Source organism: Rhineura floridana, chromosome 6, assembly GCF_030035675.1.
Source record: "Rhineura floridana isolate rRhiFlo1 chromosome 6, rRhiFlo1.hap2, whole genome shotgun sequence".
NCBI lineage: Eukaryota > Metazoa > Chordata > Lepidosauria > Squamata > Rhineuridae > Rhineura > Rhineura floridana.
Window position 1 is genome coordinate 42,441,745 of NC_084485.1, and position 15,699 is coordinate 42,457,443.

General features: G+C 42.4%; 1 protein-coding gene across 2 annotated transcripts in view; it reads right to left on the minus strand.

Annotated features, from left to right (window-relative positions):
- Positions 1-4,418: 4,418 nt before the first annotated feature.
- Positions 4,419-15,699, minus strand: part of MYBL2 (MYB proto-oncogene like 2) — a 33,673-nt gene continuing 22,392 nt past the window's right edge. Inside the window, exons 12-14 of one of the 2 annotated variants that reach the window (XM_061631546.1) lie at positions 14,148-14,264; positions 7,698-7,826; positions 4,419-5,284 (exon numbers count right to left, since the gene is read on the minus strand). In XM_061631546.1, the coding sequence (XP_061487530.1) occupies positions 5,144-5,284; positions 7,698-7,826; positions 14,148-14,264 (387 nt within the window). In that variant the 3' untranslated portion in view covers positions 4,419-5,143. The remainder of the gene's footprint in view (positions 5,285-7,697; positions 7,827-14,147; positions 14,265-15,699) is intronic. The other variant, XM_061631547.1, reaches the window with a different exon arrangement.

Sequence of the window (15,699 nt, forward strand, 5' to 3'; positions counted from 1 at the left end):
AGCATGCTGTTTAATCAGTGTGCAAGTCCCACAATTTCATTAACTCTGAACACACTTGGCAAGCCTGTGATCTCCAAATAGTAAGAATTTTATCATGCATGCACACCAAGATTTTTTTTTACTCATGCTGCTGCTGCAGCAATGTAAGTACCCACGCTTACTGAAGATATAACTTATTCCACAGGTGTTAGCTCAGGGATACAGAACCAGGCGTGTTTCAGACAGGAAATGTCTTACCTTTCCAATTAAAAGTTAATTGTCTTTGTCATTAACCAGGCTCCCTCTGCTCATTTCCCCTGAAATTTGCTCAGCACTAGATCTTCCTTAATAAGCAATAAACACATAGCAGGACATGTTGGTAGAATCAGATTTATGGGATTAGAAATGGCTTTTAGTACTATCATAATCTTTTAATTTACAGCAGACTCCAAATCAAATCAGCCTCAACTCCTACAATGAATGATAATTTATTTAGAGTTATAGCCATGACTGCGTATACCCTGTGGTATTAAGGAAGAAAAATTCTGCAGCAGAAACCAAATTCCTCAACAAGACCTTACCTGTTTTCCCCAAACTGACATTTACATCGAAACACACTGTGGCATCTCTCCACAAAGTAGCCTCACAGGTATAACTTTCCCTTCCTCCAAAGAATTCAGAGCCACACTTTGTCTTACATCTCTCCTGTGAGGTAGGTTAGGCTGAGAGGTGGTGACTTGCCCAAAGCTATCCAATAAGCCTTATGGCATAGAATGACTTAAGTTACTATTTGAAAGGCCGACTGTAGAACGACATAAGAGAAGCATGCCACTCCCCATATGGATGCATGTTAAAAACATAAGAACCCTGCTGGATAAAGCCAGTGGCCCATCTAGTTCAGCATCCTGTCCTCAGTGGCCATCCAGATGCCTATGGGAAGCCTGCAGTCAGAGCCCGAGTGTAACAGCATTCTCCCCTCCTGTGGTTTCCAGCAACTGATATTCCAACAGATGAGGTAGAATATAGCCATCATGGCTAGTAGCCATGGATAGCCTTATCCTCCATTCATTTGTCTAATCCTCTTTTAAAACCATCCCAGTTGGTAGCCATCACTGCCTCCTGTGGGAGCAAATTCCAGTTTTAACTATATGCTGTGTGAAAAAGTGCTTTCTTTTTAATGTCCTGAATCTTCTGACTTCCAGCTTCATTGAATATCCCTGAGTGCTAGTGCTATGAGAAAGGGAGAAAAACATTTCTGCAGCTTTCGTCAAATCAAGTTTCCTTTGTCAGAACATGTGCTTCAAAGCAACCGATCACTTCCCAGGAGGAATCGCTCCGCCTGTGCAGCCTTTGAGACGAGCTCCCGTCTCAGAGGAAGCTTTTTCAGTTATAAAACCAGTCAGAAGACTTTTTGACTGGAAAAAAATTTCTCCCAGGCAAGGGAGAAACGAAGAGATTATCCACAGAAAGCTTTGTTTTGTTTGTTGGACTGGAATTCATTGGAATCACCTATGAAGGAAGGTAGCCAACAGCGTCGGACGGAGCCAGGGATTACAAACAGGCTCTAACTGATTAAGCGAGACTTTTTTTTTCTTCAAAGAAAAATGGAAATTAACAGGCAAGCATCCTCCTGTCTATTATCATCATTTTGTTATCGTTACTGCAAAAGAGATTTGTCAAAGAGTCAGCAACAAAGAAGCCCTGGGTGAGTTATAACTTTCTCTTTTACATACGGAATTAAGGAGGAAAAAAATCGAAATAGCCTTTGTTTTTTATTGCAAAAAGCTGGCATGGAATTGAGCATTTTAAAGATATAAACGGATGAGAGGCATCTAATTTGAAGAGATTTGATTTATCTGATATTTGAGTATTATATGTCTGGGACTATTTTTTCTGGTCTACTTTTTTTTTGGCGAATCTGCTTATTCCTTATGCCACTAATCATTTGGACGCTGTGAACTAAATTTGTTTTGGACATATAAGAGATAAGGCAGTTCGTGCTGTCTAGAGGGTGATGTCATCTGGCTTGGAAGATTAACTCATTTGTGACTGGAAAAAGAAATAAACTGTTATTTGCTTGAGAATAGTGACTATATTGGAATTGAAGGGGTTTTGTTCTTTTGGTTTTAAGAATGACAATCAAGGAGATGGCTGAGACCCTGGATGTTCAGGAAGGGATTCTCTCTCTAAATATGTTTCAGAAAATAATGAATGAGATTAAGCTAACGAAACAAGAGCTGGGACAGGACAAGAGACGAAAATTGGATTTGGCAAAATGAGACAGGAGCTGAAAGAAATTAAGGATTCTATAACTGGACAAGAAAAAGAAGATGAAAGAAAGATCAAAGGGAAGGTTCAAGCCCTGGAGATTGGAATAGATTTATCAAATATGGACCTGGAAAAAGATTTGGATTTTATGGTTGTGATGGATCCTAAAGACAAATATTACTGTTTGGAATTCAGCGCTGTCCCTGAAGGAATTGGTGAAGAGATTAGAGATAAAGATATCAACGACTCGAAAAAATTCCTGGATTGGAAGGATTTGATGGAACTTGAAATAGAGAAAGTTTATAGAATAAATTCCAGATATGTGACAATGGAAAAACTCTCAAGAGATGTGTTAGTGCATTCTGTAAAAAAGAGGAACAGAGATACAACTTTACAACAACATTTCAGTAATACATTCAGAATTGATGGCAAGAAAATATCTGTGATGAAAGAAATCCCTATCAGACTCTTATTATATGACTATGGCAGCAAGACCAAGATTATTGGGTGTGCAAAGATGGAAGATGGAATCAATACTGATAATGGGAGAATGGGAGAAGAGCTATTGAAATTACTGGACTTAGTAGACCTGAAGAGATGGATTAATTGACATGTCTATTTGGAGAAAAATTGATGGATATATATCTCAAGGATTAGAAACTTCTCTTTGACTTTTTGTGGAAAGAATAAAATGATGTTAATGAGATTTGATACCAATTAAGATAACCACTGGAGGAAGGTGATTGTATAATTTTATTAAGAGACAGGTTTGTTATATATTATAGACTTATAGCTAATCTACGACAAATCGGAAGTCAATAGTTTTTATTGTAATAGTTATTAATTTGTTTTGTTTGTTTTGTTTTTGAAAATTTGAATAAAAATTAATGATAAAAAAAAGAACATGAGCTTCAAAGCACCCCACATCTTCAAGGTGTGCAGAATGTAGATACACACAGTTCAAGCACTTCTGACTGGGGTACAAAGCACATGGCTAAACTATGAAATTCACTTCCACAAGATCTGGTGATGGCCACTAATTTAAACAGCTTTAAATGGGAATTGGACAGATTCATGGGGGACATCAGTGGCTACTAATCATGATGGCTATACTACCTTCAGCATCAGAGAAATGCATATGAATCCCAGTTGCTAGGAATTGGCAACTGTCCTGTTTGTGGATTTCCCAGAGGTATCCGATTGGCCACTGTGGGAAACAGAATGCTGGGCTAGATAGGCCTTTGGTCCGATCCAGCATGGTTCTTTTCATGGACTTAGGCTTCCTGCACTCGCACTCAGTCTTTTAAATCAATAAACCACACTGATTTCAAGGGCCATTTCACACATTATGCAGAAGCAAGCTTTGGTTAGTCAATAGGGAGTGCAGCCAATCACCACCTCCTGTCTAGTGTACCTGTGTGATGTAAACATTTGTAAATCTATTTGTCATTCATCTGTACAACTTAAAAACCACGATGTGTGAAGTAGCATACAGTAAATAGTTATGAAGTATGGAAGTTTGATCACAGATTTGCAATTCATTTTAGGCATCTAGAATCAATTCAGTTAGCAATGCTATCCTCATAATGTCTTGTTCTGCAGGATCCATCTGACAACACAACCTAGGTTATATCCAGGAAGAACGTCTCACTCCAGACAATAAAGTGCTGTGTAATATAAAGCAGAGATCACATTGCTCTTTGGTCTATCTGCTTCAGCTCAGACCTTATTTAGTGGAGGCCATTAAAATGAGAAGATTGACACTCAGGGGAAGATCTGTTTGAATTGCTTCTCCAGGGATTACATCAACCTAAAGGGTGCAAGAATGCTTTTCCAAACCTGTCCATGACATGGCTTAAGACAAGATGAGAACAGAGACAAACCTCCCAGAGTATGTACATTTTCACTCACATGTGATTTACGCAGCTGTTGACAAAAGTCTCCTTCTACCATAGCAGCTGTGAAGCAATAAAGGCCAATTAACTTCCTCAGCATTGCACAGACCACCTCACTTTAAGTAGCCTGCCTGTTCAGAGATCAGAGCAGGAGCAAAAGAACTGGCACCAGCACCATCTGGTGGACTTGGAAATACAAAACACTCAAAAGCAAACTGCAACATATAAAACTTAGCAAGCGATATCAGATCGGAATAAGGGGCAACAGTGTGCTAGTATATCTTTAGAGGCAGTGATTTTATTGTTCTTAGACAGCAATGCTCTGAAAAAGAGGTTTTGATGCCGTCCTTTACATAGTGCAACAGACCACACCACAGCTTGCAAAATGTGTTCAGTCCAGTCGAGGCTGGTGGCTCCAATGTCAGTGGGGCAGTGAATCCACTCTGGGCTTTAGTCCAAACTTTCAAAGCACCTTGGACAGCTCCTTGAAAGTTCAGACTAAAACCTGGGGCAGATTTACTGGCCCATCGACATCGGAGTCACCAGTCTCCACTGGTTCAAGCTAAAGAGCAGATTGCAGACACTTCCAACTGATAACAGTTATTCTTCTGACTTCTATCACAATCCAGTTGCTTGTTACCATCAGACAAAATCTCTGGAAGAGCCCAGTGGAACGGGCAGACTTTTACATAATTACACATGAAGGTTCCCAAGCGAGGCAAAACCAAATCCAAGTCCAAGGCTTTCTCTTCACCATAAGTTGATTCTCTTCTCTTATGTCCCTCTTGCAGATCAACTGAGGGAAAAGGCTGTCAATTTCTTTTTATGGAAATAAAGAGGAAGGTAGGGAAGGGCTGTCAAGGGAAATACGAATGTCTCAGTTCAAGTAATGCAGGGCTGTTGCCCAAGTACAGGAGATTTTCTTTACATCATTTTCTATGCTGTGTATAGAACCCGGAATTTAGAGCAATTGATCAAAACAAGGACATCTATGGCAGAGCTCAGGGGTCACAAAGAAAAGGCTGGGAGAGAATAGAAGAGAGTAATCCTATGTTGGTGCCCAACACCTGTCGAGCTTTGTCTTGCATGATCAGCTGATCTTTAGACCCACCGCAAGCCACTGTTTTCCAAGCACTGGACATCTAAGAGAGAAAGAAAAGCACTCTTGAAAATAGCCTGTCACCTAAGAGTCAGAACTGGGTCAAGAGGGTAGGTAGGGAAGCTTTTGTAGATAGCTGAGAATCAGTCCCCCAACCTCTCACTGTCTATTGATGTGTTACTAATAACTGAAACAGAGATATATTATATATGCACACAATTTGGGGGGAGTTCCTTGAAAGGCTTCACTTGCTTTTTTAAAGCCATGCATGATGTGTTTAAGGTGTTTCTTACATTGCCCCACCCCAAGCCATGCACAATTTTAAGATGGCAACTTCATCCAGAACAGGCCATCTACCCACCTCCAAGACATAAGAACTCTGGGCACATAACACCCCTGTCTTTTCAGGATTCAGCCTCAATTGTTGTATCTCTTCCTTAGCTGTTTGTCTCCAAGATATTATTTATTTATTTCATTTGTTAATCACCTCATAAGACTGCACTCATCAAGGCCAAAGGCCCAAGTGAAAAGATAGCGGCCACTGTGAGAGGAGGATACTGGACTAGGGCTGCTTTCACACATGGGGCTGATTGTGTTGGCACTTCTGTCCCAATTTCTAAAATTCCTTTCGCACTGCAGTACCTGTTGCATTAAGGAACAGTAGCTTTTTCAGCCAATATACCACATTTCACGCAAATATCTTTCTCACGGCTGCAATGAACAATGCCTTGTTTTCGTCCCTCACCCAGTATACACATGCGCACTGCAGTTCCCCACTGTGTAGGAGGTCTAATATCTCATCCCATCGCCATGCAAGCCCTCTCCCTTTAGGATCTGACTTTTTAAATTATTTTAGTTGAATCTACACAGGGATGTGTATGGGAAATGCTGCTGTTTTCTGCACCTATGCTGGAATACTGGTACAATTTTCATCAGGCAAAACAAAATGTGTGACTAAAGGGTGGGAACACACTGCATACTGGGATGCCTGTCACATGAGTGGCTGCAGCTAGTAGAAAAACTCCTGAGATCTTCCAGGTTCCCGGCCTTGCTAACAGATTATTTCTGGTATCATCTATAATTAAAATTTGTGCTAAACTTGCACTATATTCCACTAGAATTCCAGAACTAGCTTGCACATCGTGTGAAAGGTCAAATATAATGCGCAAGTTGCCAGGTAAGAAATCGTCAGAACAACAGAATAAAGTGGAGTGTGAAAGCAGCCTCGATTGGCCGCTGTAGCCTGATCCAGCAGGCTCTTCTTAAGTTTCATCCCCTGAACATTATGCATTAATTGCTATAGCAATATTAATGAAATATTAATGAAAACCCCGGGACTATTAAAAATAAAAAGTCAGAGTCAGATGATTAGGCAGAATGTTTACAGCACAGCAACTACAACTGCATTCGGCGGTAACCATCTGCTGGTTAACCTCAGTGGCGCCATTCCAAAATCCAAAGAACCCAAATCTCATACTGTTGAAGTTAGCCTCACAATCAGGGGCTACAAGTGATCATTTTACAGGGACCTCACAACAAAGTTTTAAGCAGCTTCTGTGTAACCCCCAGGCAATTCAAGAAATAACTTTTCAGTGGGGTTAAAAGGCTCACATAAAATGCTACTGGGGGTTCTAGCCAATGTTAACCCTACTTAGAGAGCAGACAGACTGAAATTAATGGGCATGAGAAACTTAGGTCCATTAATTTCAATGGGTCTGCTCTGAGAAGAACTTACCTCATGTACTTTCTCATCTCCCTACCCTCGCCCCAAAGCTAATTCTTTATAAACAAGGGTGTGTATTTTTTAATTTAAAAAGCCCAGTTATTTGTTTGTTATAAGTTTCTTGTTTTACCATGAGCACTTCCAGGAGGCCATCTTCTCCAATGGTTTATATTCAGCCCATTGGATGATCTTGGTATTGGTTTGCTTTATTTTGTAAACTTTATAGATGATTTGTTTGAGCTTGCACATTGTACAGTGTAGGAAAGAATGGTTGACCAGACTCCAGTCTACTACTACAATGGAAAAGCTAACTGTAGGTTGTATCCAATGTAGCACTAAGCAAGCATCCCATCACTCCAAGGATTTCCACTTGCACAACAGGACTTCCCCCCTCCTCCTCCCATCTGTTCTAGGGAGCAGATTCAGTGAGGGCATGAGACACGCACAGTGGTAGGAGAGGAGAAAAAAGTCCTTTTACACAAGCAGAAATCTTTGCACTGACTGGACGAGTTAGTTGAATACCACACCATCACAACATATTCATAAACTCCATGATGGACCTTATTCATTCTAACTGTTTAAAATAATAACAAATGTATAAAAAGAGTGCCTAGCTCTTGAATGGGGCCCAAAATCCACAAATCTTGTGGAGAGGGCAGTCTCTAGTACAATGAGCCTATCAACTCTCCAAAACCATGGCATCTACGACATTTCCACAACAGACTGTGCTTACCAGAGCAGGTGGTCTACATTTGCTTTGGATTCTTTTGGAAGATGTTGTCTTCTCTGCCTTCATGTGTACAAACCCTCTGTTGAGCAAGCTGTTATCATTCTTGCTGCTTGACAAAGAAAGGTTTAGGGACTGCGAAAGGAAGTTCACAGACTGCAGTCAACCAAAAGGAAGAGCAATAGTCACAACGAAAGGCATAGATGAGATCAACTTGCCAGATTCCCCTCCAAGAGAAAACATACACTAAAACCAAGGATTTAAATCAGGTGTCTCATATTTTAATCATGGTATAAGTTTTCCAGAGGGGAAAAAAGGAGAGGTCCTTGTTTGTAATCAATCCATCTGTGCTGTAATTAGAACAAGAAGCCTGGTATCCTTATCTATCAGCTATAATGCCCAGCATCATCTTTGTCAGCGGGTCTCCATGACTAAAAAACTCCATAATTATTACTGTGGAGTAATGGATGAACGGATTTCTGTCATTGTTCCAATGTAATAGTAATGGAGACCTACTGGCCTTTTAGGCAACACAGTGGATAGATAAGGGTATCAGGCTTATTGTTCTGATCACTGCACCAATGAATCATTACACAAGAAGGACCTCCCTCCCCCCCCAAAATAACCCATGATCGAAGGGTAAGCGATATGGTTGCCTGGTAGACACAGAACCCAGGACAAGCTCTCAAGCCCAGATTCCATTGCAATAGGTTCTACAGACTCCCAACAATTTCAGATTTCTAGTCACAATAGTTGTGGAGAAATACTTGATCATATTGGCAGGGTATGGGCTGGACATCTTCGCAATACATCCTGTCATTGTCTATTGAACTTGGGCCTGGTTCTTATACAGCTCCTCAGTTGGCATGATAACGCAGTATGAACCCTCAAGAGCTCCACCTCCAATGTAACATGCAGTGTGAACAATGGTGGAGCGGAACAGGACAGGTGGCTGGGTTGCAGGGGGGGGGAGAACCTGCCGCTCTGGGATTCTTTTCAGAGCCAAAGTGATGATGTCATCTGCCAGAGCACCAGGTTAACTGACAGACTCTTCTTGCTCTGGCAAGGAAAAAAAGGTAAAGGTGTCCCCGCACTTATAGGGTGAGTCATTTCCGACTCTTAGGGTGACGTCTTGCAATGTTTACTAGGCAGACCATATATATGGGGTGGGATTGCCAGTTCCTTCCCTGGCCTTTCTTTACCCCCCAGCATATGCCAGGTACTCATTTTACAGACCACGGATGGATGGAAGGCTGAGTGGACCTTGACCCCTTTTACCGGAGATTCGACTTCCTCCTTCCATTGGAATCGAACTCCGGCCGTGAGCAGAGCTTCAGCTGCGTTACCGCAGCTTACCAAGGAAATGAGGTGCTAAAAAGGCTTTCCAGTTTTATAAATGCATTTGTGGCGGATTAGTCCAGTGGAAGTCAGAGGAAAATAATCAAGCAGAAGGTGGATACTTCTTTCCCGGTAGTGGGTGATGGGGCAGCACAGGTGGGGCTCTGTTGCTCTCCTGGCTTCCCAACGCCATGAGTCACTGCCACAGACCGAGGGAGAGGCGAGGGGCAGGGAGCTTGGCGCATGGCAGCACCGCTAATCTGATGAACCTGCCACACCACGCCATGCTCCCCACGCCTCCCCCTCTTGGTAACAGGTCTGGGCCAGATCGCTTATATACCCGTTTTTCAAATTGCTAAACAGAGGCCAAGACGCTGCTGGTCATCCAAGTCCACACAGTGAGTTCATTAACAAGCTGGACCAGCTCAGGACTCCTAGCATCCAAGACCAAAACTGTGTCCTATAAATGTGAAAGGCAAGAGCTATTCTACATGCTACACAAAAGGAGGGCTAACATTGGACTGTAACACTTCAGACCATGCAGTAAGGGGGCATATTAAAAACTACCTGCATGTAGTGAACTAGCTCTTTGGACAGCAAGTCACTAGCCTAGACTCTCCAAGTCACTAGTCTAGAAACTATATGCAAGGAGTTTTTAATGACGGGGAGCATTAAATATAAAATGTCCCCCTTGGTCTTTAGTGTTACAGCCCAGAATTCTGACACCTACTTCCATGCAATGTGTGGGATGATTCTTAAGATGCTTAACATAAGAACATAAGAAGAGCCTGCTGGATCAGGCCAGTAGCCCATCTAGTCCAGCATCCTGTTCTCACAGTGGCCAACCAGGCGCCTGGGGGAAGCCCGCAAGCAGGACCCGAGTGCAAGAACACTCTACCCTCCTGAGGCTTCCGGCAACTGGTTTTCAGAAGCATGCTGCCTCTGACTAGGGTGGCAGAGCACAGCCATCATGGCTAGTAGCCATTGATAGCCCTGTCCTCCATGAATTTGTCTAATCTTCTTTTAAAACCATCCAAGCTGGTGGCCATTACTGCATCTTGTGGGAGCAAATTCCATAGTTTAACTATGCGCTGAGTAAAGAAGTACTTCCTTTTGTCTGTCCTGAATCTTCCAACATTCAGCTTCTTTGAATGTCCACGAGTTCTAGTATTATGAGAGAGGGAGAAGACCTTTTCTCTATCCACTTTCTCAATGCCATGCATAATTTTATACACTTCTATCATGTCTCCTCTGACCCGCCTTTTCTCTAAACTAAAAAGCCCCAAATGCTGCAACCTTTCCTCGTAAGGGAGTCGCTCCATCCCCTTGATCATTCTGGTTGCCCTCTTCTGAACCTTTTCCAACTCTAGAATATCCTTTTTGAGATGAGGCGACCAGAACTGTACACAGTATTCCAAATGCGGCCGCACCATAGATTTATACAACGGCATGATGATATCGCCTGTTTTATTTTCAATACCTTTCCTAATTATCGCTAGCATGGAATTTGCCTTTTTCACAGCTGCCGCACACTGGGTCGACATTTTCATCGTGCTGTCCACTACAACCCCGAGGTCTCTCTCCTGGTTGGTCACCGCCAGTTCAGACCCCATGAGCGCATATGTGAAATTCAGATTTTTTGCTCCAATATGCATAATTTTACACTTGTTTATATTGAATTGCATTTGCCATTTTTCCGCCCATTCACTCAGTTTGGAGAGGTCTTTTTGGAGCTCTTCGCAATCCCTTTTTGTTTTAACCCTGAACAATTTAGTGTCGTCAGCAAACTTGGCCACTTCACTGCTCACTCCTAATTCTAGGTCATTAATGAACAAGTTGAAAAGTACAGGTCCCAATACCGATCCTTGAGGACTCCACTTTCTACAGCCCTCCATTGGGAGAACTGTCCGTTTATTCCTACTCTCTGCTTTCTGCTTCTTAACCAATTCCTTATCCACAAGAGGACCTCTCCTCTTATTCCATGACTGCTAAGCTTCCTCAGAAGCCTTTGGTGAGGTACCTTGTCAAAAGCTTTTTGAAAGTCTAAGTACACTATGTCCACTGGATCACCTCTATCTATATGCTTGTTGACACTCTCAAAGAATTCTAATAGGTTACTGAGACAGGACTTTCCCTTGCAGAAGCCATGCTGGCTCTGCTTCAGCAAGGCTTGTTCTTCTATGTGCTTAGTTAATCTAGCTTTAATAATACTTTCTACCAGTTTTCCAGGGACAGAAGTTAAGCTAACTGGCCTGTAATTTCCGGGATCCCCTCTGGATCCCTTTTTGAACATTGGCGTTACATTTGCCACTTTCCAGTCCTCAGGCACGGAGGAGGACCCAAGGGACAAGTTACATATTTTAGTTAGCAGATCAGCAATTTCACATTTGAGTTCTTTGAGAACTCTCGGGTGGATGCCATCCGGGCCCGGTGATTTGTCAGTTTTTATATTGTCCATTAAGCTTAGAACTTCCTCTCTCGTTACCGCTATTTGTCTCAGTTCCTTATAGCTTAAACTATAATGTTATGCACACATACTCAGAAGTAAATCTAACTGATCTTAATGGGACATTTATTTCAGAGAAAATACATGCATATACACAGTTCAAAAGTACACAAAACAAATTCGACCCAAGGCCAACACCTCATATGGATTCACCAGGGGTAGCCAACATCAGGGTGTTGCTGGACTCTGTGATGAAAATACATTGTTTCTGTTCACTTGTGTTCAGGTAGGCTAGGGTTAATAGAATGTGGAGTGTCATTGGCTGGAGTATTTGCAAGGGAAGGCGGTGTGAGTGAGTGAAAGGTTTAAAAAGGCCTTAAGAAGTGCCAGTTGGAGAGGAGAGGAGAGTTGTTGTGGGAGTTAGTTGAACAGAGCTAAGTTTATGAGGTAGATAGTATGGGGTTTGGGTCTTATTGTGGGTTGGGTTTAGCATGGGTAGGTAGGCAGGTTAGGCTTAGGACTATATCAAATATAACCTCTATAATTTATATTGTAATCATGATAAATGTTTGTTTTAAATTCCACATGCATGCTTGGTTTTTGCTACGCTACCAAACAAGGTTCTAAATGCTAAAACCTACACATACACCCACAGGTACCTTCAACCCATTAGCCATTCCCAGGGAGGAGGTGGGATTACTGAGGCTTGCGGTACAGTAGGTAACGGGCCAAAGCTGAGGCAGGTGTCTTTGGGGTCACCCATTTTAGGCATGAATGAGCAGGAAGGATTGTAGGTCCAGGACCCGGGTCATGACAGACTGCAACTCCCATCAGCCCCAGCCAGAATGGCCAATGGTCAGAGATAATGGAAGCTGCAGTTCAAAACACCTGGAAGGCACGATGCAGGCTACCTCTGCTGCAGATGCTAACATAATCCACACTTGCTGTTTGACAATTTGGCTCCTAATAAACTCTTAAGTATTTTTTTTCTTTCAGTAGCATTTTAAGGCTTGCTTCTTTTATTTTTCCCTCTCCTGTTTTTGGTGCTGGCCCCCTTCCTGTGATCCCAAGATCTAGCAGATTTTCACCATCATTTTCCCTGGAACAATCTGAGCCTCCTATCTGCGGGCTGCCATGACGCAGTTGCTAAAAGCAGTATAGGCCAAATGCAGTGCGGGCTGCAAATCTACAGAGGTTAACTATTTTACAGGAGGCATGAGAAGCCTTTGCGTTCCAGTTTGGAGTGCTGCAAAACTGCAGCCCATTTTGCACAAGCAAAACATCAATTATTGTATCAGAATTAATGAGGCACAAACACACAGCAATTATTTTTAAAAGCCATAAGGGATTTGTGTTTGCTTTGGGTTTTTTTTTTTTTAAAAAAACACCCTAAAATTCCAAGAATTCATTAACATGGACAGACAACTTATTTATACCAAAGTGCACCTGCTGAAATGACCTGCACAAAAGGTGGCCTCACAAGGAAACATTTTATTAACATTTCCAGTACACTTTTAGTATTTTGTTCTCATAGTATTTGCCTACATACTTACCAATCCTCAGAGAGGGAGAAATCCTTCCAATAAGTGTTCTATAACAAATGTAACTCTGTCGCAGAGCTTGGAAAAGTTACTTTTTTGAACTACAACTCCCATCAGCCCCAGCCAGCCTGGCCACTGGATTGGGCTGATGGGAGTTGTAGTCCAAAAAAAGTAACTTTTCCAAGCTCTGCTCTGTCGTACAGGAAATGGGTGGTGCATGATCCTATGCATTCGTTCACACAACAGTGTTTCAAATGAATTATTATAAGGTAGATTTGTATGTTCTTGTACAAGTCATCTGGGCTATCAAAGCCCAGTACTGTCTACTCTGAATTGAAGCAGCTCTTGAAAATCTCATATAGTGGTTTTCTTCTGACTTGCTACCAGGGATTCAGTGCAGAGCCTTCTGCATTCAAATACACTACCAGTGAGCTAGGAGCCCTCCTCTGTGTGTATCCACAGCCAGGTTTGTAACATAAGGGCATCCAAAAGCCAAACCAGATAAGACACAGGAGCTGTTTACTCAACTTTTTTTCCTTATTGAAATACAACTGTGGGGGATGTGTGTGCAAATTTGATTCAAGCAGTGCAGGTGCAGAAAGGGGAATGCAACCCTCTTTCCAGTCAACAGCAACCCGCAGCTGCTTTCCTACCTGCATTATTTGGGGGTGGGGGGAGAAGGGTGAAATAAAACAGGGACCGCGTATCTTCACTCCTTTGGGAAGGAAGTTGATTCAGGGGGAAACTCACAGAACAAACACCAAATACCCACTTCCATGATCAAATTTGCAGCCCAGTGCAGCTGCATTTTGGTAAAGATAACACAAGCATCCATAAGATTGCTCATATTTCTCCCACATCTGATATAGTTTGGCCTGTTTCAAGCTCCCCCACCGCCACAAGCACAAGGACCAGACATTTGTTTTTAAAATTAACGTAAAAGTCTCAAGTTGCCAGTAAAAAACAACCACCAGAAACAAGCCAGTAGAATGTAAATAGCTCACAGAATCACTGCTAAAACGAAGGGGGTTAAATCATGCACATATCTGGGCTTAATATGCTCAGCAAGCACCTATCCAGTAGCATAAATCCATTCTTCCCACACCCATTTCTCATCTGATCATGACTCACCTGAGATCTTTTGAAGCAAACAGGTTTGGCTGTGGTGGAAACCGTCAGCTTCAAGTCTTCATCCACAATGTCTAAGGCTAGGGATTTCCTGACCTTCTTAATGGGACTCCTGTGCAGCTGGAAAGACAAGAAGATTATTATTTAAGTTTTAACAAGAAGCAAAACAGAAGGCAACAATTTGAGGGTCAAGTCATGGCTTCAGCTAATTTTAAAAGGTGGCGCTATCTTTTTTTTTCTTCGTAAAAGCTTAACCAACAGGACATCTATATTATGGAGAATGAATTCATCTGAGCACACTTTTGAGAACTATCAAGATGACTCCTTTTACATCAGCGTTGGGCATAAGAAGCCACCAAGGATCTGCCACTGTCTCAGCAGTTACATAGGAACAAAGAAAGCTGACGTATATAAGTCAGTCCTTTGGTTCATCTAACACAGTAGGGCTGGGGAATCTTTAGCCCTCGAGATGCTGCTGTACTGCAACTCCCATCGTCCCTGACCATCAACCGTGCTCACTGGGACTGATGGGAATTGTAGTCAGCAACATCTGGAAGGCCACAGGTTCCCCACCCCTGATCTACACTGACTGGCAGCAGCTCTCCAGAGTTTCAGCCAGGGGCCTCTCCCAATCCTACCTGAAGATGCCAGGGATTGATCTTGGGACCTCTGCATGCAAAGCAGTTGCTCTACGACTGAGCTACAACCCTTTACCATAAAGGTGTACAAATTGGCAGGAATACAACATTAGCTATTATAACTACCGGACTGGGGAAGTACAGAGTTCAAATCAAACCAAATTTGTTAGTACAAAGCTGGTGAATGTAGTTGCCAGCTTCTACACTGATTCTTATTGACAAAATATAGCCAGGGCACTCATGCTAGTGCTCTAAACTAAGGAGGAATTGCTATAAATGTCATGGGCCCCATGGAGAATGCTTGTCAGGATTGGGAGAAGGGTTTGTAAATTTTACAGAGGGGGATAAGGAAATCACAGGGGAAGTGCTTCCAGAAACCTCTGGCAGCTCCATGCCCAGTGAGTCTATTAACATCAGTAACACCCCTTCACATGTGTGTGAGAGAGAGAGGAATCCTCACTGGCACCCAGCCCAGATTTAGCCTTTGAACAGATACTCTAATGAACCAACTGGACTCTTCCAGAGAGATAAAAATGAAGATAGTTTGTCAGAGCCTGAAATAATTTCTCCAAGGTCACACAGACTGGAGAAAAGATGGCTAAAGTTAATGAAATCAGCATCTCTTCCCAGAAGTCCCCACCTCACTTCTAAGACTGGAAAGTGTGAGATTTAGCTCAGGCAAGTAAAGTGCCTGCCCATCTCTCTTTTATTTTGAGTGTCTGGGCATGGTAAGGTCATTGAGACAACTCTCCGTTGCTGCTTCCATGCCCAGTTTGCACATGTTCTGTATCCTCATATATTTTGATGCTACATTCCTGTACTGACTTCTGAAATAAGGTTTATGCAAAACCCAGTCTTTGAGTCCCAAGTCTGCTTCTCTGGTCAGGAGCCAGGACAATAAGGGCCTGGAAAACAAA